At 40.6% G+C, this 27,044-nt stretch overlaps 1 protein-coding gene across 1 annotated transcript in view; it reads left to right on the top strand.

The window, feature by feature from the left end:
- Positions 1-27,044, top strand: part of SATB2 (SATB homeobox 2) — a gene marked incomplete at its 3' end in the record, with an annotated part of 75,949 nt that overhangs the window by 15,542 nt on the left and 33,363 nt on the right. Inside the window, exons 2-3 of the mRNA XM_010293944.1 lie at positions 21,426-21,552; positions 23,692-23,815. Coding sequence (XP_010292246.1) covers positions 21,426-21,552; positions 23,692-23,815 — 251 coding nt within the window. The remainder of the gene's footprint in view (positions 1-21,425; positions 21,553-23,691; positions 23,816-27,044) is intronic.

Raw genomic sequence — 27,044 nt, 5'->3', positions numbered from 1 at the left:
ATCCAGTTGTGCGATGTAGAGTCCAAAATCAGCACACACAATGCTGCTAGTGTTCATAATTGTTGGTGCTGTAGCTTCAACAAGGAATTCTTTACAAGAAAATTAAGCTGTGTTTTAAGTTACAGAAATGTAAATAGTCAAATGCTTCTGAAGTCAGTGGAGTTTTTGATTTCCACTGTTGCAGCTGAGGGCAGAGGTTGAAACATGATTTTTATTTCCAGACGTATCTCAAGCTACACTTCAAACTTGTTTTATATGAAGAAGTAAGTAATCTGTTGGCAGGCAGGTTGGGAGCATAGGTAACACAGCCTCAGATACATTTATCTGTAGGATCAGTAACCACTGCTGATTGTTTGCAAAGAGCTTGGTTGGGGTGTTCCTTCCACGTAAATTTTCAACTGTGTCCTAGTATGGAAAAACAAACTTAGTACAGCTATTCTGGAGTGAGTTATTTAGCTACAGGAGGGATAGGCCAAAGCCATTTTCCTGCAGAACATTATTCCTTATATGAAAGCCATCCATTTGCAGGATATTTTTTGTTTAATGTTCTTCAGAATAATTTGATTATTTTTTTATAACACATCGTAGAAGCCTGGATTTAGGTTCTTGCTTGCTTATGTGAATACCTGAGACACAGTGACTTAGACTGGGACAACAAAACAGAAATTACCCTTAGGAATCCTGTTACCTCTGCAGAGTCATGGAGAAGGATGACCTGTGTCCTCAGAGGACAGAAGTGTGGAACCTCTGAGGCTGAAAGTGGGGAGGCATGTTTGTTTTAATATATGTAAGATTTTAACTGTTTTCAAGTACTTTTCTTAAGACCAGAGGAAGGAGACAGCTGCAGAGAGTAGGGAGACATGTGAAGCCTGAGGTTAGGAGCCTTGCAGTAGGCTGTGGTGTTGCTTTAGTTGTGTTTGTGCATGTGTTTGACTGAAGGTGGGGATGGCAAATATCCACCTTGTTGGCAAGGGCTGAGAAGTTGGTCTTTCGCTTGACTAATATGTATGTGTATGTAGGAAGGTTTTAAAAGAAGGGGAAAATATTTGTTAAATTGGACTATTTGTGGTTGAAATATCATAAACACTTGGATGTAATAAGAGAACTACAGTAACTTCTTGTTTTCAGATAACTTGTTAGAAATATTCTTTGAAACTAAGATTGATACATTTTTGCAGAGGAGCTTTCTTTGTGAGCTTTTCATGTAAAGGCAGGGTTCCCTGTCTGACTGCTTCCATAAATCAAGATGGTGCCACCTTTTCTTTGGAACTTACGGTAGAGAGTTTTTTTAAAGCATAAGGTGGTTACTACTTGTCTGTAGACTTTTAAATAGTGCGCAAATGCACAAGATTTTTCTTTGATTAACTTTTTTTTTTTCATTTATTAACAAAGTGGTTATGTAGGAACATTCATCAGAAGCTTTAGAAATTGTGAGAGATTTATGATGTCATATGATGTCATTACAGCAATCCACTGCATTGTAAAACTTCAGAGCAACCACTGCTGTACCACCAGGGTGAATAATGGAGCATTCATTCACTCCTACCAAATTCCAACATCAAATATTCCACAGGCTGTCTTGAAACAGAAATTGTGCCTATAGGAACATGTAGTGAGAAGTTACGCTTGGGAGGGTGTAATCAGAGTACCTCGAAAGGAGTGGTAGGTATTTCAATTCCCAGAAGTCATTGTGTTAAGACTGCACAAAAGCTAGATACTTTCTGAGGTAAAAGCCCTTTAGAAGGAAGTGGCTGAAAAAATCCTGGCTCACTTCTGGGGAGCTTGTGAGAACAAGTACTGGAGGCCAAATTCTGCTCTGTTACACCATCCTACATTTGGGCTAGCGCCAAGGACGAGCGCTTTCCCCGCTGCGACTAGACTGGAGGGAGTACAATTCTGAGGGGTCTGAGCAATAAGTGACTCTACTCTAAACCACACATAAAATGAGTTTAGCAATCTTGGACTGTTGAACAATGATTCATTTTATAATATGACCACAAAATGTAGCTGAGTTGGTAATGATTGCTTCAAACAGCTCGAGAAACTGAATGAACAAGGAGGAGTTGGGATTACCCTTAGCCCTACTAAGTGTCCTTGTTGGGCCGGAGGTCAAGGCTTCCTGGTATAGCTTTAGCCTGGGGCTGCACAGGCAGGCAGGGGAGAGCTCTGCCTGTGATAGAGACAGGCAAAGGTCTCGTTCTTTAGTGGTAAATGTGCTTTAACAGCCGCCACTGGATATTAGCACTTAAAACAAAATGAAAGGAAATGTTAAGTCTGCTGCATGTTCCTTGTTCAGGATGTTAACAGCTGTATGGCAAATACATCTATAGTATAGAAGGGAGAGGAAGACACAAGCAAACTTTCACAGCCATCCTTTCATATCTGTAATTATATCCAGACTTAGCAGCAGTGTCATCTTGTTTTGCAGAGGAGCGTGGCAGCCCTTGAAGTGAGATTTCTTGGTGTTCAATCCCACACGGTAGAAAAGGTCCATTGTGCTCTGACCTGCTTTAAAACAAACCATACCAAACCGTGCATGCACGCCTAAAGAGTCCCCCCTTTTTATAGACAACTGCCATTTGTTGCAGGGGTTGCTATGGCAAACTGGGGCAGAAAATCCTATCTTGGTGTTAAAGCAAAATACTTAGAAATTTTAAGGAGACAGATTTTGAGAATATAAATTAATTAAATGGCAGTAATCACATTATTGCACTGTCTTGCCAGGGAAATAGCTATTCCTGTGAGAGTCTATTACTGTGTTAGGTCTTGGAGCAGAGTGTAATTTTTTGAAAGTGCTTTAGGTTTTCCAAATCTGTCTTTCTGCTTTTATTTAATGCTAACTAGTGGTAAACAGTAGCTTAGCCCTGCAAAGGTGGTCATCATCCTGCTTGCTTGAGTTGTTAAAGCTATAAGAAAACTGAATAAGCATTTACATTTTGGGCTTAAATTGACAGAAGTAAGTAACTTTAACCTCACCAATCTGTGTACCAAGTAGCTGCTTGGTAGCTTGCCCTGTTGGGATCAGTGTCTTTGGATTGGGACAGGAAACGTTAGGCTTCTTCCAGATGGGAGTTCTACAGCTGTCTTAATGTGCCTTTTGCTTCTTGACTGCTGGAGGTGCAAAGTGTCAGGCAGGTAGGAGACTTCTCTGGTACATTTCTCCGTTTGCAAGAAAAAGCAAAAACCCAACACTATTTTATGTTGTTTGCCTTATTTTTTTTTTCCCTGTGTTCTGACTACTTATGCCTCTGACCTTAGTGTAGTTGTGTCCTTCTTCAAATCTCCAATGAGAGGATGAAAAGTACACTTCAGAAACAGAACTGATAAACTGGATGCAGCCTAGCATATTTTTAGTCCTGTTAGAAAAGCTGCTTGGAAATATTTTTTGCTTTTAATGCTGAAAACAGACAGTTCTATATTCTTACATTTATAATAGTTATTCATTAGAGTATTTCCTTACATTTTTAAGTGGGACTATGTTACAGCCCTTTGATAATATTTGGAGAGAAGTGAAGACTAAAATTCCCACTGCCCACATCTGAAAGAGAAATTCAGAATTAAAGGGAGAAAGAGATCAAACCACTACATATGAAGAGAAATGAAAAATGGTTTTTGTAAATATGGTATTTTGGACCATGAAGAGCCTGACGTAGTTGATCCAGTGAGTGAAGTCCTTTCTGTAGGTGTTCTCCAAGCATCTTTGGTTGTTGCACAGTTGATCAGTCAGCCTCTGGTTGTCTGAATGTGGGCACAGATCAGTGACTCTGCATTGATTATGCCAATATTGCTGGTCTTACGAATTGACCATCTGCTGTTTGCTTCTGTGCGCACATTAAGAATCGGGCAGCAAGAGCATGGCAGTAGCCTAGGATTAGTACCTACATCAAAAATGAGGAACTCTTGAGTCTTCTCAGTTTTGCCACTGCTTATTTGTCTTCAAGAAGTCATCTTTGGGTGTGCTACTAGTACAGCTTGCTGCAGTTGGTTGTGCTGGTGAAGGAAGGCAAATACATGCTTCTGTCGAAGTTCCAGAGTTCATTTTGGTGCATTGAAAGTTTCGTTTTGTACGTTCCCCTTGGGTTCCTGAGTGGGCAGTCGACTGCCCACTGCATCCAAGGAATGGAATGGAATGTAACAAAGCTTCTGCATTGCAGATTGAATTTGATATGTTTGGGAGAGGGAGCAGCAGCTTCCCAAGTGGGAATTAAAAAAAGAGAAATGTAAAAATGTTTATAACTAGCTCAAGTTAGTATCCTCATCTGCAACTGGCCAAGTCTAATTCAAGATGCTTTTCATGCCGCTGTGTTTGCCAGCTACCTCTTAGACTAAGGCATTTGTAGTGATTCAAGAGTTCAACTCCGTGTTAGAAAAAGAAAGGCACTTCTTGTGGAATATCATTTAAAAGCTGAGCCAAGTTTTTTCTGATTTAATATTACTTACTTGAATCTACTGTCTTTCCTAGTATTTTGTGCAGCATTATTCTTTCTTGTTACGTTTATCATTACTCAGTTGAGAGGTTTTTCACTGCGTTACCTGGGTTAAACTGATCTCATGTTCAAGGCTAAAATTAAGGAAAGGTTTTGAAAACCTGGGTATTCTGATTGTCACTAATGCAGAGATTAGGTATAGATGACTGAGTGCTTTGAAAGGGGAGCTTTGTATCCACTTACCAGCTTTTCTTATCTTCATAAAAATGACAAAGAATCAAATAATTTAAAAAAATATAAAAAAGGTTATTTGAAAACTACTTTTCCATAAATGTTGCAGTCATTCTTTATGGGCAAACATATGCATAAAACATTGTAGCTACACCCACAACATTCATTCTTATTAGATGAATACGCTTTTCTATACTAACTCTGCATGGTAAGTGAATAATTTCTGTCTTAAATTCTACATTTTTCTTCTGTGGTTACAACCAAAATTATACAGATTCCCTGTGTGGAATTATATCCCGAACTACTTTGCCCCAAGGTATTTTTAAACTTTTTGCCTACATGATGTGCATTATTTTAATTACAACACATAACAATTATCTGGAAGCTATTGGTTATTATGTCAGTCTGAGGTGCCACTTAAGTCTTTTTCTTCTCACAATTAACAAAATAATAATTGTTTCAAAGGCAGGCAGGGACATGAACCCAAATCAAATCCTAGCAGGCACATGCAGGGGAAAGCAAAGGAGCAGGTCCCTCCTGGGTGAAAGCATCGGGAAGAAACGGGTGGTTGTATTTGTTTTGGCAGGCTGAAGTTGTCGTGAGCCCGGAGTCCCAGCCAAAACCAAGTGAGCTTTGAGTTGACTTGAGCCATTTCTCAAATGTTTTTGTGAACTCTCGCTTTTTTTTTTTTATTCCCCATGTTGTTTTAATTATACTTCTCAGTGCTGGGAACATCACACCAGATCTTCCATGTTTCGGGATTATTTGTGAAAGGATTTCACATCAGCTAATAGCCATTATTTCAAAAAATCTTCACTGGTTGGGTTAAAATCCGAGCTCAGATGTGTGATCACATAAGGGAAAATTCCATGGAGACTTGGAGTGGAATGAAGCCCCCTCCTTAATACTTTTGTCTAACATATGTCACTGTATTAAAAATAATTACTTTGGTTCCTTAGAGGGGAAGAAGTTGTTGGTTTTTTTTTTTTAAACTTGGAATTCTATACTGAGTAAGCAAATAAACTCCTGAGATTTGCTTTCATTTGAAAAAGATATTTTAAATGGTACCTTTTACTTGAATGTTGGCCAGTTTAATTTAGATTATTGCTTCTGACAATTAACCTCGTGTTGGGCTGCACTTGTCTCATTAGCAATGTGGCAAGTGATGAACTTGGATTCATGAGGGCTTAGCTCTCACCTGGGAAACACACCCGCCAGGGCTGTGCCACTGCTCTGACAATTAACAAATCCACGTAAAAGCTGTCTATGGAGGACTGGGGGATTAAACAAATACATTAGTAGTCTTATCAAATTCATTGAATAGTTTTGCCGGGAGAGAAAGTTAAACAGCAGAGGAGGCATGGGCATGGGATTTAAAAATACGTAGTTTTGAGGTGATCTGCTGTTGATATTTTCCTGTTTCAGCTTTTTTCTAGTTTGAGATAGAATTTATCCTTCAAAATTTATCAGCCTTAAAAACAAGTTTTTAAATAAATAGGGAATAGAGTGATGGGGAGTAAGGATAGGGCTAAATAATTAAAGAATAAAATTCTTAAATTCTGTTTTAATATAATGCTTCATCTGCCAGGAAATTATCAGTTGATTTGTTTTTCATTTAAGGAAAACCAGTTATGCCAGTTGAGGTTTCATGAACTCATTTCCCCCCCTTTTTCTTCTCTGATTTTAATCCACTGAAGCAAAATATCTGTTACTTCCACAGTCTACTGCTCTGTGTAACACAGGGAATATTCAGGAAAAAATGTCTTCTTTTGGTGGTGATTTGATGAACAAAAAGATTGAGCTAATTTTCTGCAACAGAAATAATTACTTTACCAACTTTATATAGTTGAAGGCTTTTCATCTAAATATAATCAGAGAATGACTACAAATGTTCAAACCCCAAGATGAAATACAAAACATTTTCTGGCATTACTAGGAGAAAGAACTGGGGGGGGGGGGGGGAATTCTTTTCTTCTTAAGTTTTTAATTTCTTACTAACATGCTGCGTACCTCTGTCTAAATTTACATACATACATATATAACAATTGTATAGTGTCCAGAATACAGATAGACATATCTTTATATGCAGGAGGGGGGAAAAGTGTTAGTTCCTTGGAGTAAGTGTTTCATTTTTTCCTTTTAATTTAAATTCACTTTGCATTTTACTGTATGGACTCCCTACAAATGCTTTACTACTTTTGCTGTGAAAATCAGTAAGGGGAGAATGATTTAAACTGACTGATCTGTTTTCTCCCGTTATGTGGCTATGCATATAATATTTGCAGCTACTTAAAAGGTATTATACGTGTTATTTAGAAATAGTTACTCAATTGAATATTTAATAATGTATACATGAAAACTGATCCAGAGGAGACTATATGAAAAACGATTTGCTCTGGCAGTAAAGTGGGTTATTTTAGTGGAAAAATTAAATCTTTTTCTCTCCTTTACTGGAGGGAGAGATGGGTCTGTGCAGCTGGCCAGTTAAATGTGTAGCCCATATGTGCACAGTGAAGAAAGCTAACGCTGAGGTGCGAATGTGACTGGCAGAGATTGCCGTGCCTGCCTGCCGTGTTCTTTTCTCATCTACAAGGGTAGCTTTGCCCTGCCCTGCGAGCTTGCACCTTTGTGTTTTCTGAGCTGCTCTGCGCTGTACAGGCTGAGTGAGCATGCCTGGTGGTGGGTACCCTTGGGCACGGCTCTTGTGGAGCAGGCATCCCTTGCTCATCCCAGCAGACTAGACCCATGGCAGTCTCTAGTGATCCCCTCTTTCTCTTGTTTATAAATTTGGGTAATGTGCATGGTAAGAAGATGGGAAGAAAAGTCGTGACTCAAGCTAAATAGAGTGCAAGTTGGTGCCTTGGGGTAGGAGGAGGGGATATTAGAGGTTTGTGGTCTGGAGATTTATTCCTGTAGAGCTGGGAGAAGGTTGGCTGTCTTTCAGAGATGGGAGCAGTGTGGCGTGGGCAGGAGGATGACGGAGACAGTGATGTGGCCCCGGGTGGGTGCGTGAGCAGGCACTGGCCAGCAGAGTTGCTTGCCACGAGGCATTCTCAGCCAGGGCTGAAAGCATCCTATGGACTGTGATGAGTCTGAGCTCTATTTCTGCAGGAAACAAAACCTATTCATTTATTTGTAAAAATTAAATGTATTTTCTTTGTACAGAAGGAGACCTAGAGGACTGGCAGGAAGGTTGAGGCCATTTTCTGGCTAGGGCAGTTGTGGGTGGAGGGTTCTGCTGTCTCACTGAGGCCGAGAGAGAGTGTGCATCACTCTTGCCCATCAGCCTGTCGAGTCTGCCTGTCTCTTGTGAGATAGAGCACTGCAAGTTCCCTTTCCCCTACTGGCAGAAAATACCTCAGCCAAGACAATAGCATAATTTTGCAGTTCTACCAAGATCGCTTTAAAGCTTTAGTTGTGACATTTTGTTACATTTGCTAATTTTTTCCTTCAATATAAAAAGTACTCAAAAGATACTTCAGATAGGAGATTCCTTTTATTTAAACAGGGCACATGCAGGCACACAACAGAGCTGATGGAATATGAAGCCTTTTGTACACTACGTACCTGGATAACAGCTGGCTTAAGTCCTTAATGTATTGAAATTGGTACCCTCCATTCATTCTGTTTGTAAAGAGCTTAATGTTAGCACAGCCTAAAGACAGAACATTTCCATTACAAACTGTTTTCTTAGTTTCTATAAATTAACAGTGTTCTTTAGACATTTCCAGATGAGGGGCATCCAGATTTTCTGTTCCCTTCTTTGGGCATGCAATGAAAAGCATTTCACCTCAAAGCAGGTAAAGGAGGTAATAGAGAGGCCAATATTTTGGGCCACCAGCAGTAAAATCTCTCCTGATTGTGAAGATTGGATAGAACTTCACTTTCAGTACAACTTGACTGAACAACTTCTCAGATTTCATGAGACCAACATGTTTAGCCTAGAACGGTGTATCTAAACAAAGCAATGTCTCACAAAATCTTATAGATTCATCTATAACTTATCCATTTTATTTAATATTTAAGATTATTTTCCTACATCAAAATTTTAATAGTGTGGCTTTGACCTTTTACATCTATACCACAGTAGTGCCTGGTCACACTGACTGGGACCCTTATTGCATGAGCTCTTCAAATAAGATTTTCTGTGATAAACTGTAAACCAGGGCCATCACCGGGGGAATGTGAAAACTGTTTTAATGCTGAGGTTCCTCTTACTGGATTTTCATCCACCATAAACTCAAGTGTGAAATGGAGAAAGGAGGGTATTTCTGAGGCTGTGGATTTTTCCAGGTGGGCATGCATTACAGTGGGTGTTTGGTCCTCACCTAGAGCGCTGCCGATCAAAAAGGCAGGCAGAAAAGCTGAACTGCCTTTACTCAGAGAACTACAGATCCGAAGAAGTGCTGGAGCATCGCATGTGGTGGGTGTGCTGCATCACCTCTTTGCTCCATATACTCTTTTTTTTTTTTCTTCTTTTGTTTTTTTAAACCTGGTTAGAAAAAGAAGAAATTTCAAATGGTTTTGAAGTCTAAATTATTTTAGTATTTCAGGCATCTTAGACTTTTGGCATAATTCTTTAGTAACAAAGTTTCTACTTACTCAGAAAGTCTTTATTTCTTTGCCATTTATACCTGTCTTAAGTCCTGCAGTACGAAACAACCAATAATACTGCATGTCTCCAAATGAACAACAGACTTTGGGGGAGTAAAATAGACTTTCATTAAGATGCAGATACCCACAGTGCCACCCACGTCCCACCACCTGAGTGAGTGCCAAAAGCAGGGAATAGTTATTGGCTGTGGGAAATGACTGTGTCGGCAGAAACCAGATTGAGGCTTTTCCTCCAGGGTGACCTTTGAAATCAATCAGATTGTGAAAACGATAAACCTCCCAAAGCCGCCTCTTTGCGTTGGGCTTGCTGTGCTGGTCGTGCTCCCTCAGTGCTGAGGTTTACTCTGGTTCCCTGTGTGAGAAAGGAGAGGAGAATACATCTGCATTATTGGAGGGTCGTTATGCCTATTCTTTTGGGAATGCATGTGCATGCAGTGTCTTCGTCTTCCTCCATAAGACTTCGGGAAGTACTGTTATTTATATCTTCTTATCTCCTTTACTATGATGTTATTAGTTGAAATGCCCAGTCAATTACTGTGTATGTGTGGTACAGAGGAGAACGCTGGCAGCAGTATAGGTTGTACCTTACAGTGAAATATGTCTTTTGTATATTCCAGACGTTTTCCAGCATTGGGATTGTGTTCTGAATGAGGCATCATCCCAGTGTGTCTTTATTAGTAATATTCCCCAGAACTGTGACCAGGCCTCTGGGTTCCCTTTCTGCTTACACTCATGTAGAAGCCATGCATATGTGGGCCCGAGACACCTAGGGCTTTGGGAGGTGATTAGAAATGACAGTCTGTCCTCCCTTTTTTCTTGAAATACCAACATGGGGGATTTTTTAGCTCTTTGCATTTGAATGTGAGACATAGTTTAGAGAGAAAGAAGTGGTGAGAGCGCTCAGCTCTGGAGGAGTGGAGTTTTGGTACAGAAATTGGTTTAGTACAGGAGTGTTGGTATTAAACAACAGTTTCTTTCGCCAGAATAGCCATCATTGGGGCTGTTGTGATAACCTGTCTCTTAAGGTGTCTACAGTGCCACGAAGAAAAAGAGACCTGAGAGTGCTGTGTGTTGCCTTCCAGCTTGGTGGGTTGTGAAGCACTGTGAGCTACTTACTGGAGGATGGATTTCAGGAGGTACTAGAGCTCTCCATCATCTCACGAGTGTGTTTGCGGTACCACCAATGCTTGAGACTTTACTGAGTCTTGCAGTGTCTGATGGTGTCCATGAAACTCCTGTACTAGTTTTGGCTGTGATAGAGTTAATTTTCTTCATAGCAGCTCCACAGCCTCTCTACCCTGTGATTACACGAGAATCTTAACAGCTACATGTGAAGAAGCAGTAAACTATTGGAAATGCTTCAAAGCATGATGTGTGTGTACTGCAAACCTTCAGATCCAAAAGGTGAATAACTCCAGTCTTTGCCAAGTACACAGAAAATTATCATTCAAATTGAAAAAAATAGTTCTTTTGTCTATCTTTCAGTCTTTCATTCGCTAACTGACTAACGTGAAGATGAAAATGCTAACAGGATCCAAAAAGGATCTGGCGGCTTTGTAAGGAAATAGGTTCAGTTCTAGGAGGATGTGGGCTAAGAAAACAAATCTGGGTTCATCTCAGCATAATGTGGGCTCATCAACAGTACAAGAGAAAACTGTTTTTTCTGAGTCTGGTAACAGTTCCTGCTCGCTCTGAGTCATCTCCTCTAGTGGTGAACTACGGTCTTTTTTTTCCTCCTTTGTTTTCTGTTGATAGGAAATGTAGCATAGTTCAGTAACCAGCAAAGCTTTATTTAGACTTGTCAGAAATGCAGAATTGTTTTGCTCTTCCTTGGAAGAAAAGAGGGAGATGAAGAACCTGAGAATCAGGTTACTGACTGAAATGAGTGTCAGTGAAGGAAAAATCTGTATTGAATTGAATTGAATGTATCTGAATTTACAGTGCTGCCCAAATTGGGGACTAAGATTATTAAAATGTATTTTGAAAAGAAATACTGCAACCTTAAAGATACTATTCTCTGTCTCTCTCTAATAGATCAATTTGTAAGGGAAGGATAAGGTTTGATCTTTTGCCTTTTACCTGTTTGGGAGCTACAAGGGAGACCTGAGCCTAAAGATCAACAATGCCCCAGTCCTTGGTCTATTGCATATTCCTAAATATATGTGTGCATGCACATTTACATATGGATAACTTTGCTTCCTTATAATTTTTTAATATAAAAATGCCAGAATACAAGTCTTACCTCCCTTGTTAACTGCTTCATGGTGGATCTCATCATTAACTGAATGTTGTTACAGATACTAGGATCAAGCCAATGGACATTGTTTGGTATTGTATGGATTTGGATATGCTCTTACAATAATGCAGCTACAAAGAGCAAAGGACCCCTGAGTCAAATTGCAGAGGTAGCAGCATTCACATACAGCATTCATGTTGAATTAGTGGAAGCAGTGCTCATTTGGGGTTTTCAGTAAGGTCCTCAATCCCTCTTTTCTCAACAATACCTGCTTTTCTATCCTGCTAGTTAGATGCTGTCGTACGAGTTCTTCACTTGTTCATGTTGGCTTTTTTCATGGAAGTCAAGAACTGAATGTCTGGTAGAAGGAAAGAAAAGACAGAAGGCAAGCCAAAAGTAGTAATTTAGTGAAAAAATGTTCTACTAGTCTTTATACAGCATAAGGAAAACCCCGAAAGACATGAATCTTAAACTAAGGAGATTAAGCTGTTAAACTACATATGCCAAAATATGAAATCTGCATTCAGTTTAGGGGTTTGTTTGTGCAGCACAGCATGCTGCATGTCCTTATTTTTCTTTGGACTTGAGACCCATGAATTTTCAAATCTACTTGTAGTTGACTCAACACAAAGATAGTTGGCTACTGTATGTCTGCATTCTGAGCCAGACTTTCTGTGCTCTCTGTAGCTGTGTTACTGTGAGTAGGCAGGATATTCAGATTCATACAAGGCCAAACAATGTCCGTAGGCTTAATTCTAAGCCTATTAGCCTATACAATGTCCTATTAGCAATGCTCTTTTATAACCTTTAAAATGTGTTTTATGTATTCAGTTGCAATGCCATGTATTGTGCTTTTTTCCTTCTCAGTGGGCTGTCTTTCTGTACGAAGCTTGTAGGTGAGCATTGAAGGAGTTTGGGGAACTGGCATATTTTTGAAGACAGATATGGGGCTTTCCACAAAGAAGGAAAACATCTTCTACCTCTCCCTCTCTTCTCCATCTGAAAACATCACAACATAAAATCCAAGAAAGGCTTCTGGAGGGGGGACCAAAGGCTTGTCTGCTCAGATGCCTTGTTCTCCTTGCTGGAGGTGTCGTGAGGCAGGTTGGGTTGGTGGCATTGGGCCAGCAGAAAGTTGCCAAAGGAGGTTGGAAAGCAAATGTTGGTGTAAAGTTCTGGTCCTTTTACTCACATGCAGCCCCTTGTAGGCCATGAGGTGCCAACACAGTCACCAAGTCCAGAATTTGGGGCAAGATGATCCAGGCATCATTTATGGCTGTTAAAGAAACGTGCAGTGAAGAAAAGCACCACCTGTTGAGTGCACTTGCATTCAGGTTTTTTAGCAACTGAGGCAAATACACTAAAGCCCAAATTTTCAGCCTGTAAGGCTGAGGTGGAAGCATGTTACAGGTCCCCACTAGCAGTATCTGCCTATGTTGGCTCTCTGGGAGGCACTAAATTACAGACAGGAGCCATGGTCCCAGCCGGGCTGGGGCATGGCAGAGGAGCAGCCAGTGTTTTGCCAGGGAGCAGAGGGATGCAGCTGCTGTCCAAAGCAAAAGGACCGGTGCTGGTTTTAAGATGGCAAAGCAAATCTCCAGGCATGGGAGCAGCTAAGGAAGCTCCTTGATCCAGGGATAGGCTGAGTTGTGACACTCCTGGTCTGGATTTCAAAGGCATTTAGCAGCCACTGCTACTTGGGAGGAGGCTCAGCCTTTGCTCCTGTGCAGCTGAGCAACCTCAAGCATACCCAGGACCGAGCTGGGAAGGATCTTACTGTAAGAGTTAGAGGTTGCCGAAAAGATAGTAGTGCCATGCTTTGGGCTTTATGTGGGGATGATGTTAGCAATGGAGCAGGTGCTGCAACCCTGTGGACATCTGGGCTACTGAATAATGCTGCTGAGAAAAGTAGCCCTGGTGTGATGGTGCCTCTCAGGAGAGGACACCCTGGTAGAGGGTAAACCTGAGCTCCAGACTGACGGTGTTATGAAGGGCAACTGCTGAGAGCTGCTTAGTACCCTGGATGCAGTAGCCTTTCTGTCATGAGTTTTCATGACTGAAAATACTTCGTTTTCATGCCATGGAAATGATGCTTAGAGGAATGGGTCTTTCTCTCAGACAAAAGAGAGAAAAAGAGACTTCTGTCTATTAATGTATCTTGCTGTCCAAGGTAAGTGCAGACTTATCCCCAGAAATGCCAAAAGAGAGTTGTTATACAGGGTTAAATGTGATTTTCCTCAATGGAGGTAACAGTCTTAAGGCTAATACAGAAAAACGTAAAAACTACCTTTTTTGTAATATTTTGTACCTCCTGTGCTTCCTCGCCCTTCTATTTGTGGTATTGATGTTCTATCATATAACAGTTTTAAAAATAATCCCCTGAAGTAAATAACATCAACCTTCCCCCCCCCTTCTGTTTCCTTACCAATTATTGGCTGTTTTTTTAAACAGAATAGGGGGTTGGAAAATTAAATAAAGACTTCCAAAATAACAAGCTTCAGAAAATTTTATTTAATTTGTGGGTTCATTCTGTTCTCTCTCTCTACCCCCCCCTTTTTTTTTAAGAAGATCTTTATTAATTTAGTCTAGTAACTTAGTGCCTATATTAAATTAATCTAATAAAAGTCAGGGTCCTCATGTAATGTTTCCCAAATGTGAGGCAGCATCTATTACATGAGGCACAATCTTTTTACAGTAAAATGTAAACCCGATACGTAGAATTACAAGGCATCAAACTGTTTGGTGTATGTTTTTTAAGTCAAATACTTGAGTACACTCATGCTGGAGGAAGGGAATGGGCAACGTTAGTATTGCAAAAATTAAAAACTCAAACTAAGCTTCACATATCAAAGCGATTTTTCATCTGTGAAAATACTCTGAAGTTCAACAATTAAACCTTGTAACACTAACAGTCTTTCTATTGATGGTTACTCACACCCATGTTTCTATAAAGATTTTAATACATAATAATATAAATATCATATATAATGATATAAATACATAGTCTATATTAAAGTCTGTGTATTGATACAGATCTGGAAGGCTAGATAGCAGTGTTTAAATTGACCAGCTCATAGATGCGTTGTTGCACCACAGAATTTCATTCTGTAAACCACTGTTGGTACACGTAGTTTATGACAGCGTTTTAAAAGGGCAATAGCCAAGAACACCAGCAACAGCAGTACAAGGGGCTTTGCGCTGCCAGAGCTTCAGGCAGCTCGGCCGTGCCTTCCCCTTGCATGAAGGTCACCCTTTTGTGCAGAGCCCTGAAGTTGCACAGGTCTTACGAGCTGGGGTGGAGTGTTCATCGTTCAGGGAGTGTGGGTGTTCCTGTTGATTTGTGGATGTGTACATCACAGTGTAATCACGTAGTTTATTCCTGTTCTCTCGCTGAATTATTTATTGTGGACTGAAATGAGGAAGGAGGAGGATTCTTTTGTATTGGCATAAACATAGGATTATGTTCGTTCTATGCTTTCAATCGCTAAATCACCAATATGTCAATTGGCGTAATACAGTCTACCTCACAGGGATGTTACAAAGCTTAATTAATTAATGTTTTTAAAGTGCTTTGGGATCCTCTGACGAAAGGCGCTTTAGAAGTACAAGGGAGAATTATGCTGATTATTTTTCCCATCTATTACCCCAATAGGTCACTGATTGAAATTCAATAGAATAATATGGGCACCCTTGTAATGATAGGCAAAGGCAGTATAATATTTTTTTTAATTGCCATAAGAGCTAGAAAAGGCAGCTCAATAATATAATACAGAAATTAATATAATCAGGGTTTTTTTAATTGTTCCCATTGCTTTTTTTCTCTTTTCTGCTTGAAGAGTCATTCCCTTTGCTGGATTAACAATAATAACTACAAATTATCCCTTGATGTTGTTACAGTTTGATGATATACTACAGCCAGGGTACAGGTTAGAAACACAGGCTGAGTTATTATGTACCACAGGGTAGTGATTTCCTGCAAACTGATTTATGGGTAAATAATTCTATGTACTTATTACATGGCACGGGCAGTTTTTAATTTCTGTAACAAAGCACAGCTGAACAAAGGAAAATTGCATGTTATAGCATGGGGACAAGACGCCTCTGAAGAGGATAAGCAGATGCAATCAATGTCACAAGAACCTACCCATCTTGTAGGGGGGCCCTGTCAGTAGTGGCTGATAGATAAATGGCTTGATGGTCCCAGAAGTGGGGGTTTTATTGAGGGTTTCATTGAGGTCTTTCATCTGGAGTTCTAAAAGGAATCAAAAGTGTTTGGGTGCTAATGCTAATCTGCAGTTTCTCCTGAGTTTCTGTTGTGTTGGTAAGAGCTGCTGTTGAAAAGTAAGACGTTTAAACAAAACCATTTGATTGAACTGACAGCATGGCAGCAAACGACAGTTGCGTTCGTCTCCCAGCCTTGGGTTCGCAGCTGGGCGCTCTCAGGCTGTGATCCTGCGACGCAGGGGAGCGAACGCTAGTACAGCTCTGGGATGGCCACAGCCACGTGAGGCACGGCTCTGGTCCGGTACAGCTCTGCAGAGTCAAATTTGCTGAAAACATTTTCAAGGGGTAAATAAAGTCCAGGAGATCTTACGCTGGGTTGGGCGCTGCCGACTCCCTCAGCCTTTCTGAAGCTCGCACAAAGCTGCGTTGTTTGCCGTGTCTCACTGGGCAGGCACGTGTTCGTGCCTGAGCTGCGTGTAACTTGTACTGCCACAGCCTGCAACAGCGCCGTCCCGGCGTTAGTGAACGTGCAGCTGTAGCGTAAGAAACAAGCTTTGCGCTTGCCCGGTTTCCAGCCTGACTGTGTACACCAGTCCACAAGGAGAGCAATTGTCTGCTTTAATACCTTACCCGAAATGAGTCTCAGCAGGTTACATTTGCTTTTGTTTTGGTGCTGTGCATCAGGGATTCAAATGGTTTGTCTGCTTAGTGTTGAAAAGTGCTTTTCTTAACAATGTTTGGTAAGGAATCAGTGTTCTCTGCTATCCTTCTTTTCCTCTTTAGCCAAAGAACTTCCCTCTCTGTACATATTTGGGCAAGTATTACTCACGATTCATTTTGTAGCTGTCTCCAGAAAAATGTTGAGGTGGGGGTGGTGATGCTAATAGGAACTTCCAAAATGTCCTTCATTTGATCCCATCACTTAATTTTAACCCTAGCAGATTAGCATTTTAAATAAATTGCATTAATCCTGTGTGACCTACCTACAGCTATCCATTTAAGATGTAACTCAGGTATGGTCATAATTTGGGAAAGGTTGAAATCAGGAGTCTAACCACAGTGGGAGCAGGGGATAGTTTGTCAAGGGAGCCAGCGACAGTGCAAGGCGTGTTGTGGTCCTGTTTGCTCTGTTTAGGTGCAAAAAGGAAATTGGAAAATGCCCCATTTTAAGAGTTTGATTTTACAGTAGTGATGTCTTGAGGTGTCCATGAGATGCTCCAGGAATTCCTGTGGGACTATCCAGATAAAAAGTTAACTGTGCAGGTGGCTGAGTGATGCAGGCCCCAGGCCTCATTCTGTTTATGACCAAGCAGCGTTGTAGCTAGACTATGATAGATAGGTAGGTAGGTAGGTAGGTAGGTAGATCCTAAACCCCACATACGGCATTCTTAGAATGAGCGTACTGTATGGCTGTCATTCCAGTTGCAAAGACAAATGACGCTTCTAGCCCATATAATGAAATAATTTTCTGGGGCAGTATAAGCTACATAATAATGAAAAGGTTTGCCAGCTTAGCTGTTATTTTTCTAGGAAAGCAGCTTTTTGCATTTTTGCTGTTGTTATGGTCCTGATTAACATAGTTATTCTAGAAGTCTGCTTTAGGCCCAACGTTGCATCCATTCCGTTCACATCTCACTAGGGTGAAATCCCAGGAATAATCCCAGTGCTTTGGAAGCATAACTGTTTCAGGTGATACTGTAAAATAGAGGTCATGAAGATCCTGTGACAAGTTCTGCTAGATACAGAGGTCAGCCATGATGTAGCTGGTCAAATCTTCCGCTCAATGTATTGTTCTGCTCTGACTTGCATAGTTATCACTTCCTTCTCCAAAGGAGCTGCATTTTAAATGAAACTAAACTGAAACCACTCTGGCAGGGTGGCACATCATTGGCCTAAGTGGAACAACAGCACTGGTTGTTATGTATGAACCTGACACTCGAGCTCACAGAAGTTTCCCACTAGTGTGTTCTAGCATTTTTGTGGGTAAAGGGAGTTATGCACATTTAAAACTAGGTTACTCTGTCTTTTTTTCCTATCTGCATTTTGATGAAGCTGAAGCTTAAACTTTTAATAAAAGACCTGTCTGTAGAAGGATATGCATTCAAGAACCAACAGCCACCGTGGATTAAAAATACCTTCTAAAATATGTTTATTATGCTATTATTATTATTATATGTTTATTATATATTTCCCCAAATAACATTATTATTATATGTTATTTGGGGGAAAAAAAAATCTTTGGAGAATACTGTTTGGTCTGTTTATTGTCTTTAACTGACTAACTGGCCTGGCTGCATTCAACCATTTCTAGATGAGTTCTCAAGAGCTGTTCTAGCGTATGGCCATTTCTCGAGTGTGTGCAAGCTTTGAAATCTGTTGAACTTTCCGTTCAAAAAACTCTTATAAGAACAGAGTCCCAAAGGATCATTGATACAGGAAAGCAAAGCAGACTCATGAACAGTTTTGTGAACTCATGAAAGATGTGCTTTCGACTTCATGAGCAGTCTGATCTGCTGCACATTACCCACACATAATTTTGAGAAGGTCTGGAGCTGACGGAGGAGTGATATTCCTGGAGCAGTAGTATATGCATGAATAACACAGTGGCCTTTACTCATTCCTGTCCCCACTCCCAAGCCTCAGTTGTGGTGGCATAAAAGCTCAGTCAGGCCAATTAAAGAGATTTCTTTAAAGGCCTGAGCTGTACTGTTTGGAGTCAGTGAGAGGAAAAATAAAAAAATGTGTATGTGGAAGTGACTCCTTGCTACCAGGCTGTCCTCATCTTGGCATTGCTGTTACACTAGAAACGCCCAGTGCTGGATGAGAAGGGACCTTTTTAGGGGAAAAATTTTGGTGAACTCAAGTTTTACTGAGGAGTCATTCAGGGATGTCTTCTAGCATGCAGAGAATACGTTTGCTCACAAGCTGGCATCATCTTTCCAAATGCAACCCAAGAGTTGCCTTAAATACAGTGTCAGTGCCATGAAATAAAGCACCTGTGAAGTCTGCTGAGGAGCTGGAAGGAAACCGTGGCTTCTGGCTATCATTTGGACCAGCTTAATGTGCTCTGGAAAAAAAAAATTTTCACACGTCATATCACACCGGCTGGAAAAATAGTGCACATCAGCAGTGCTGTAACACAGAGTAAAGGAGTCGCAGCAGGTGTTAACGTGCAGAGGCACAGAGCATTATGGTAACACCTGTGTTTGTCTAAACCCAGCCAAAACAATTTCCTCTCCAGTTGTAGAGGAGGATTAAAAAAAAAAAATCTACCCAACTTCCAGTAGTAGCAGGTATTTCCTGTAAAGCAATTTGCATAGCATTCCCCATGGTGCACGGTGGCTGCGCTGTGTTTTTTCTCTTCAGACTTTTTTAGTTTGGGGGCATCTTTGGTAACTTCAGTGACCCCTGACCACCTCTTTGTCTCTTGCCACCGTTGCCGGGCCCGAGCAGTTGCAGATGGTGTGCTCTCTCAGTGCTTTCCTTAATTGAATGAAAAATAAAGCCTCTTGTAAAATATTACGAATTTAGATGTGACTTATGGGGCACATATGATGCTTATTTTTTCAATTACATGAAAACTTGGCGTGGTTAAACACAGGAAGCCAAGTGTTCTGTGAAGCTGGTATAGATTTCTGGATTTTTAGGTGATTTTGCTTTAAATTATTATATAGCAGAAGGGGGTGAAGGAAGTCAGCAGCTAAACTGTGTTTTCCCAGCATGTATTTCACTCAGTGGACCCTTGATGCTCATTTCATGACTAATATATGCTGTACTATATGCATTTCTTGTTGTCACCAGAGATAGCATTAAGTAAACTATCCCCTTAAGAAAAACAGCTTTTCTTGGCAAGTGGAATATGACTCAAGGAGCCAGCACTGGAGACATACGGTGCTGTGAATGAGTTCTGTGTGTTACTCTACTGGATCTGAGTCCAGGCACTATTTATACTGCAGCATATTCAGCACCAGATTGTTAAATCTTAATACTGAAACAGTGCATCATTTAAATGTTTTTGTTCTGTTTATGTCCCATTTTCAAGCGTTGGATATCAAGCAATACTTACTAACTTTTTGTTTCATTTGGACAAGATCTCCCCTTGCCAAAAGATTTCTAATCTGCTCTTGAAATATTAGCCCATCTGTACCAGCATGTTACAGTGAAACTTTGTGCCACTGAGGATGAATGAGGTTGCTTCCAGTTTCTTTCCATATGTGGTGATAGAATACCTTGCAAAGTAATATGTCAATGGTAAATGCAAAGGTTTAAGTGCTACAGAAAAGGAGTTGTACTAAAATTATTTCCTCTTCAACCTGTATAGGAATGGGGTAAAAAAAAATTCCATAGCAGGTATTTCATGGGCTCATAAGCATTGTGTTCTGTCATTCTCTCTGTGCAAGAAGCTTTGTTTCACTGGTTCAGGGGTGGTATTTATTTTATGGTCATGTTTGGGAGACCAGGATAAAAGGCTTTTGCCATTTATTTCAGCTTGATCAGTTCCAGAGCTGGTGAAGAACTGGGAGTAGAAACTGAGGAGGAGAGGTTTTAAGTGTCTTGGTATCACAGCATCCTTCCAGATACCCAAGGAGGGTTCCTGGAGCTCGTGTTACCACAGAGGAAGTAGTTTTCTCATGTATTAGTGTATTTCTGGCAGTAGAGATTACAGATGGTCTTTTCAAAGATGGAAAAGTATAGAAGCAGACCTCCAAAGGCATCAATTTAAATGGGACAAAAGGTGATCGGTGTCTTGTAGGGCTGTGCTGAGAAAAGTTACGTGAGCAGAACAGTGGGGCAATGGCAACACAGTGGAGGAGGCAATAAAAGCAGTGGTTGCAATAATGCAGAACAAGGCCAAACTGCTTTGCTCTCATGTAAGATGGCACTGTGGCTTGCTTTGTTTGGCGTCTTCCTGGAAGTCATTCCTGGGTATTAGTCACTGTTTGTGGTGTGGGTGGGCCCTCTGCAATTGTCTAAACAGAAATAATACCTCTGCACCAAATGGTTTACCATCCAAGTTTACAGTCTTTGTGACAAGCTCATCCAGAAGAGGTGATGATCCCTATTAAAGAATAGACAGAAGTAGAAATAGGACTTACAGCATTCTCCCCCGCCCCCAAAATGCTATTTTGGATCTGCGGTCAGCAGCTTGCAGTTGTTTTTTTCACGAAGAAAAGCAACCGTCTGCATAGTGCAACTTGTAGCTGGGAGTGAACTCTTCCTACTTCGTGGGTTTCCAGTGCCATCCATCCACACTGGGAGTCGTACCATGCTTAGATTGTAATTGTGTGCTGAAAGCCCACACGTAGGAATTTTCCAGTTCAAGTCAAAACCAATGCATTTATTTACTGAAGCGTTTTGTAGACTGCAAAATCAGGACTATAGAGTATTTAAAGCTTGTTCTAACTTAGAGAAATAGGCTTTAGTGGGATGATGAAAGATGTGAAGGAAGGAAGCTTCCTCTGCTTCCTTGAAGTAATTTAAGAGCCAGGAACATGTCAGCAACTCTCTGCTAAGAATGTAAAATCTATTCCTACTCTTTCCTATTGTTTGCTTCAGGAGTCAGGACAACACATCTTTTTGAGTGAGACTGCAATAAACCTCAAGGCGGATCCTGAATCTCATGAACAAACAAGCCTATCAAAGGGTTTGGTAAATGGCCGATAAAATATAAAGTGTGAATTTTTTGTTTTCAGGAATAATCAAGCTTGGGAGGTGGAATCCCCTCCCTCTCAGTTATGTGACTGATGCACCAGATGCGACAGTAGCCGACATGCTACAAGATGTCTATCATGTTGTGACATTGAAAATCCAATTACAAAGGTGGGTGTTTCTGAACATCTGTCCTTCTCTATTCTCTGAGCTGCTCTGTCGATTACAGCATTACTACAGAGATTAGCACATCCTGTCTTCATTAATTTCTGGAGTTTTGATGAAATAAAAAGAAAAATGAAAAGAAGGGTGGGTCACCTGGCAGTTTTTTTGAGCATGTTCCAATTGATTTTATATGTTTTCTGAAGTAGCAATATGGTAGCAGAGAGGGGAGGGGCAGAATCTCAATCAAGTATAGATATGGGGCCCTTAAAGGCAGACCGTTCCACAGTCCCTAATTTAATGGATTCTCAAGGCTTGGTTGTATCAAAAAATTAAAATCCTTGCCATTTTCCAGGTCTTCTGCTGCCAGTTGCTGAGATGGGCAGAAAAGGAGCTTGTTAACTTTCCTTTTTTTCTTCAATGGTATTCCCAGCGAAAAGGCAAGAACATGAGGAAGGGATGTGTTACTGCAGCTCCATTTGTCATTTGGAAAATATTTTCCTTCAGTGATTGCTAGTCTGATCAGCAGAGCAAAACACTTACACTTACTTGCGCCTTCTTCCCCCACTTCCGCTTTTTCTCCCCCTTTCTCTCTATTGGTCTTCAAAAGAGTCCTCAAATAGCTACTGATGTCTGCGTAAAGGAGTTGCGGCAGGTCCCTGGCAATGCATGGTATACTCTAAACCTACTGGTAAGCCTACATTGCACAGTCTGCTGTAGCGCTATGGCCAGGACATGTCAGAAGAAAGAGGCAGAGATAACAGACATCCTGGAATAATTTGCCCACAATTATTTGAAGCTCAACTTGAACAGAAGAGGGGACCATTGGGACATGTGTCTGTGTCCTTTGGTGGCAGGTACAATACCCTCCAACTGTTCAGTTCAGTTTTGAATTTGGAAGTAGTTGGTGCCTCACTGATATTAACCTCCCAGACAGCAACAATTCTTTCCTGTTGTATCTCTGATGGGGCTTAGGGTTTCCAGTTCCCACTAACAGGCATTTCTTTGGTTTTATATACTGTTACCATTTCTCAGCTAGACGGCATTTCTGCAGCATAGTTGTAAGAGAGAATTTAGAGCCTGTAGCTGCTATAAAACTGGAGTGCAGTAACTCATCTCCTTAGAAGTATGAGCTACCAGGAGTCCATCTAGTGTATTGTCATGTCTGTATTACTGGAGGGTACCAACCCAAGATCAAGGTCTCAGTCTTTATCTTCAAAGTGCTTGAATGCCTGGATGCTGTGTAAACAAAAGATAGCCCGTGACTTTGAGATAAAGATGGTCATTGACTACTTGAACTCCTCAAGCGCAACTGAACTTTCAACTCTGAGGGTAAAGCCAGGCTGTATAGGCAGAAGACAGAACCACCTTAGAGGCTGATTGGAGAGCATGCATTCAGTTTCTCAGGCATGAATGGCAATGACAGGCTTCTCCCAACTTTCTGATGTGCTTCTTGGGTCTGTCTCCACGTATCTAGATGCAGACCATAAACTTGTTAAATTAAAAGAGGCACAAGGCACACAAAGACAAAAGCTTCACTACCTATGCAGTTCTTGTAGACTGAAAGTGAGAATGAACTACATGTGACAGATGTTGGGCCTATGGCTTAATTTGTTTCTGAAAGGCTCTCGGATACTTCAGCAATGAGGGCAGTTATAGGAACCAGTACCAAATACAATTAATTTTTCAGACTCACTGCTCAAAGCCTTGGCTCCACACAGTGTGGGCCCTTACAATGTAGGGATTTCGTTAGTGACAGTGTGGCATTCACGTTCATTTGTCTATCCCAGCAGGAGTATCTTTCTCTGGAGAGGATGGCTTTATCCAGCCATTTCTGGGGCTTGCTTTATGCAGTTTCTTTGCTTTCCACCAGGCTCCAGAGAGAATGGTTATGCACACTTACAGTATCATAGTAGGATTAGCTGCTGTTCCTGCCATATACTGTCATTCTTTTAGTTGAACTACACGATTTCTGGGCGTTGGGCTTGATGGGGAGGAGAAAGAGGGGAGAAATACCTTTTATGGGCTGGCTAGGCAGGAAACTCCAAGGTTGTGCTGGCTGTTTAAAGGTCTATAGCGTTTGTACGCAAAGAGTAAGCATCTAGGAAGGTGATGATTCTATCTACTTTTTGCTTTCTGTTTTAACAGTTGTTCAAAGTTGGAAGACTTGCCAGCAGAGCAGTGGAACCACGCCACAGTTCGCAATGCCTTAAAGGAACTGCTTAAAGAGATGAATCAGAGCACGTTAGCCAAAGAATGCCCTCTCTCACAGGTCAGTGTTTTTAACAGGCTTAGGGAAAGCCAGATTTACAAGATCTAAAGCTCATATTTGTTCAGTAAAGGGCTTAGACTAAACAATTCCATAAATATAAAATCAATTCTTGTTTCCTTTAGAAAGGAGAACTTGTAATTATTATGAAAAAGAGTATCTTTATACCATGTTTTCTTACTGGGTTGCCAGGTGGAAATTATGAATGAATTGGTTGATTTTTATCCTGCTGTTCAGAGAGGTGTAAATTCTTCATTTAGGTCTTTATCTGAGCCTTTTGCGATAGGACTAATGATCCTCAAATACAAGATTTGAGTTGCTTCTTCCCACTAGCAGAGGCCTGCCTCCCCCACTAACCCATAGGTAGCTCTCATCAGCCTCCAACTATGATAAAAAGTATGCTGTTTTAACAGTTGTGCCCCAATTTCTAGGAAACAGCAACAAAAAAGGTATATGTAATTATGTTAAAAAAAGAACAAAACCTCAGTCTTATTCTCCATGACTGCTTCATAAACAACAGCGATGTCATGTCTAAGACACTGACACAGGTTCCTACAGCTATCGTGAGCTCTATTTGTACTTCAGATTGTCATAACAAGAGATTAATAAAATTTTCATGACTGAGTCCTCCTTGCCTCTTAGAAAAAAGAGAAAAACACTTCAGCGCTCAGACCAAGTAATTTTGCTGGAAGTGAAAAATACATTGCCTTCTAAAAACTTTATTAGAATCATAGGCTAATCTGTCTATTGTATCTTAAAAAAGTAAAAACATCAGTAATCCCTGCTTGCTAGCCCATTTCCAATGTTTTTTCTCCTGTGGTTGCCTGTCTTGCTTTGCTCTGTATGCTTATCCTGCAATTCATGATCCAAAGCCTCTGTGAACCAAGAGGGTTCTTTCTATGTATAACCAGCACAAATTTGCCTCACTGTGTTATGATTACAGCTGCAGAGGTGAGATACAGAGCAGAATTTAGGTCTTTGCAATTGGTAGGAATCACGTTCCTCATCTTCCTTAGCCACGTTGGGTCTGCAGAACTAACAGGAATGGAAAGGCCGTGTAAGGAAAAGCCATGTAACTTGCCATATTGACTAAAGGAGTAGCAGTGACTCTAGATATGCATAGAGCATAAGTGCGTTGAATACGAAAGTATTTTTATTTTCACACAGTTTAAGTCTAATTTCTTGAAATAGAATTATCTATGGAATCTGGTCAGCTAATGATGATTGCAGCATATGGTTGTATCTGCCCAGTCTTCTTCAATATCCAGTATAACTAAACTATGCATAATTTCATATGCAGAATTCATATGTCTGGGTCGTCTTCCTCCCACTTCAGTTTCAAAGCCTAGCAGGTGGAAATGCTGCAGTTGGTTTACTCCTCCTATAGCCTCAGTCTGAAATATATTTACAAAATTACTGATGGCAGGACTGTAGCAGCAACAGTCCTTGCCCCAGTATTTACTTAGTGAACAAAGCTAAAAGGAGATCCTTCCATAGAAAATAGAGCTTGTGTACTTTTAAGCACAGGTGTAAGTGACCTTGAGTACTGACTAACTCTTGAACTGGGACTGCAAGAATGCATTTTGTATTATTATTATTAGTAGTAGTATTAGTATTATTACTGCCATAAAAAGTCGCAGCCTCTATTGTTTTGGCTCACAAAATGCAAAAGATACAATGAAAGGTTGTATGGGAGCTGTCTGTTACCATCATCTGAATATGCCTCTAATACAATTCCTTCTCCCAAATCAGTTTTAAAAAAATATCGTGCCAAATGTGAAATGTCATTACAACCCCCTTGTGGTTAATATATTATTGACAGCAGCAAATTGCAGAGTGGTCTCTTAGGAGTCAAACTGCAGAGTAAATGCTGCTGTTTATTAATGTGTTCGCAGTGCCTCAAGTACAGAAGTGGAGAGGGGCAGCGCAGGGAGCTCTCGCTCCCGCCAGCGACGGTGCTCCGTCTCTGGTTCTCGGTGCCCGAGCTCTCCATGCAGCCCAGATGGGGATTCTGATTGCCACTAATGGGAAATGTAATCATTCACTTTGATTTAAAATTGTTCTGTTTTTTTTCTGCTAGGTGTATTATGTGGCTGCAGCTTAGCTACCCTTAGCATACGGCTCCTGTTCAAATAAATAAATCCCAGTTAACCAAGCTGGAGGGAAGGAGGGTAGGTGGGGGGAGTGTGTGGCAGAAAGAAATCCAATTATTTCAGCATTTCCATCTTTGCATAGAGACCTTTGTCTTTCCTGTGTATTATATAAGTCATTTCAGCACTGACCATGCATTTTGCCTCTTTGCGGGAGCAAGATTTCTTGGGATGTGAGCATGTCCCATATTTTTCTCCTTGAATGTACTGCACTGGATTTTCTTTGTGTGGGTATTTCTTAGCTCCTGGTCTAAGTAGTTTTTATTCCACATGGCTGTAATGGCTACACACATACCAAACATATCTGCTACTTCATATAATGTATTCCTTCCGTAAGGATTTTCCCAGGCATAACATGCATTATTTAGAAATTTGCAATTAGTCAGTGGGTTTTTTTGCCACTGACTTCTGAATGGATATTTCCTTTCTGCAGACTTATCAAGATTCCTAGCAGAAATACCCCTAGGGTTCCTTTACATTTAATAGTGAGGATATGTAGCTTGAAAGTTCTTTCTTACGGTTCTTTCCCCTGCTCTACTGTCAAGCAATTGAAGAGAATCTGTTTGGGATTTTTCACCAATGGTTGATTTACTATTTGATTTTACTACTTAGTTTAAGTCTTGCTTTCTCAAATAAAGGTTAATACATTCTGTGATATGTAATAGCCCCACAATTTCAGTAATGTCAATTTTTTGTAGAGCTGAAGGATTTGGTGGAGGGGAAAAAACAATTTGTTATGTAGACAGAGCTAAATAATTTCCCCACCCTTTCTTAGTGACTGAAAATTCAAGTAAAGTGACACTGAAAAAAACCCAAGTTATCTCAGCTCAACTTTGTTCAAAATCCTTCCTTAGCAGAGGCTATGTCTGTGTTAGGCTTTCAGAATACTGTTGCTTGTAAAATGACCTAGAGCAAGGGAGGATTTACGGGGAGGGAATTGCTGCTGACTGCCACAATGCTAGGTTTATGTCTCAAAATATTGATTTTAATTAGAAAATTGAATCTTGGTTTTAGAAATTGAAGCTGCCTCTTAAAAAGGCACTTACTTCATAGCTTTCAGACTCCACTGCAGTGCACTATAG

The sequence above is a fragment of the Phaethon lepturus genome, unplaced genomic scaffold, assembly GCF_000687285.1.
Source record: "Phaethon lepturus isolate BGI_N335 unplaced genomic scaffold, ASM68728v1 scaffold11479, whole genome shotgun sequence".
Taxonomy (NCBI): Eukaryota; Metazoa; Chordata; class Aves; order Phaethontiformes; family Phaethontidae; genus Phaethon; species Phaethon lepturus.
Note: the sequence above shows the minus strand (reverse complement) of the source record. Positions and strands in the feature narration are given on the sequence as shown.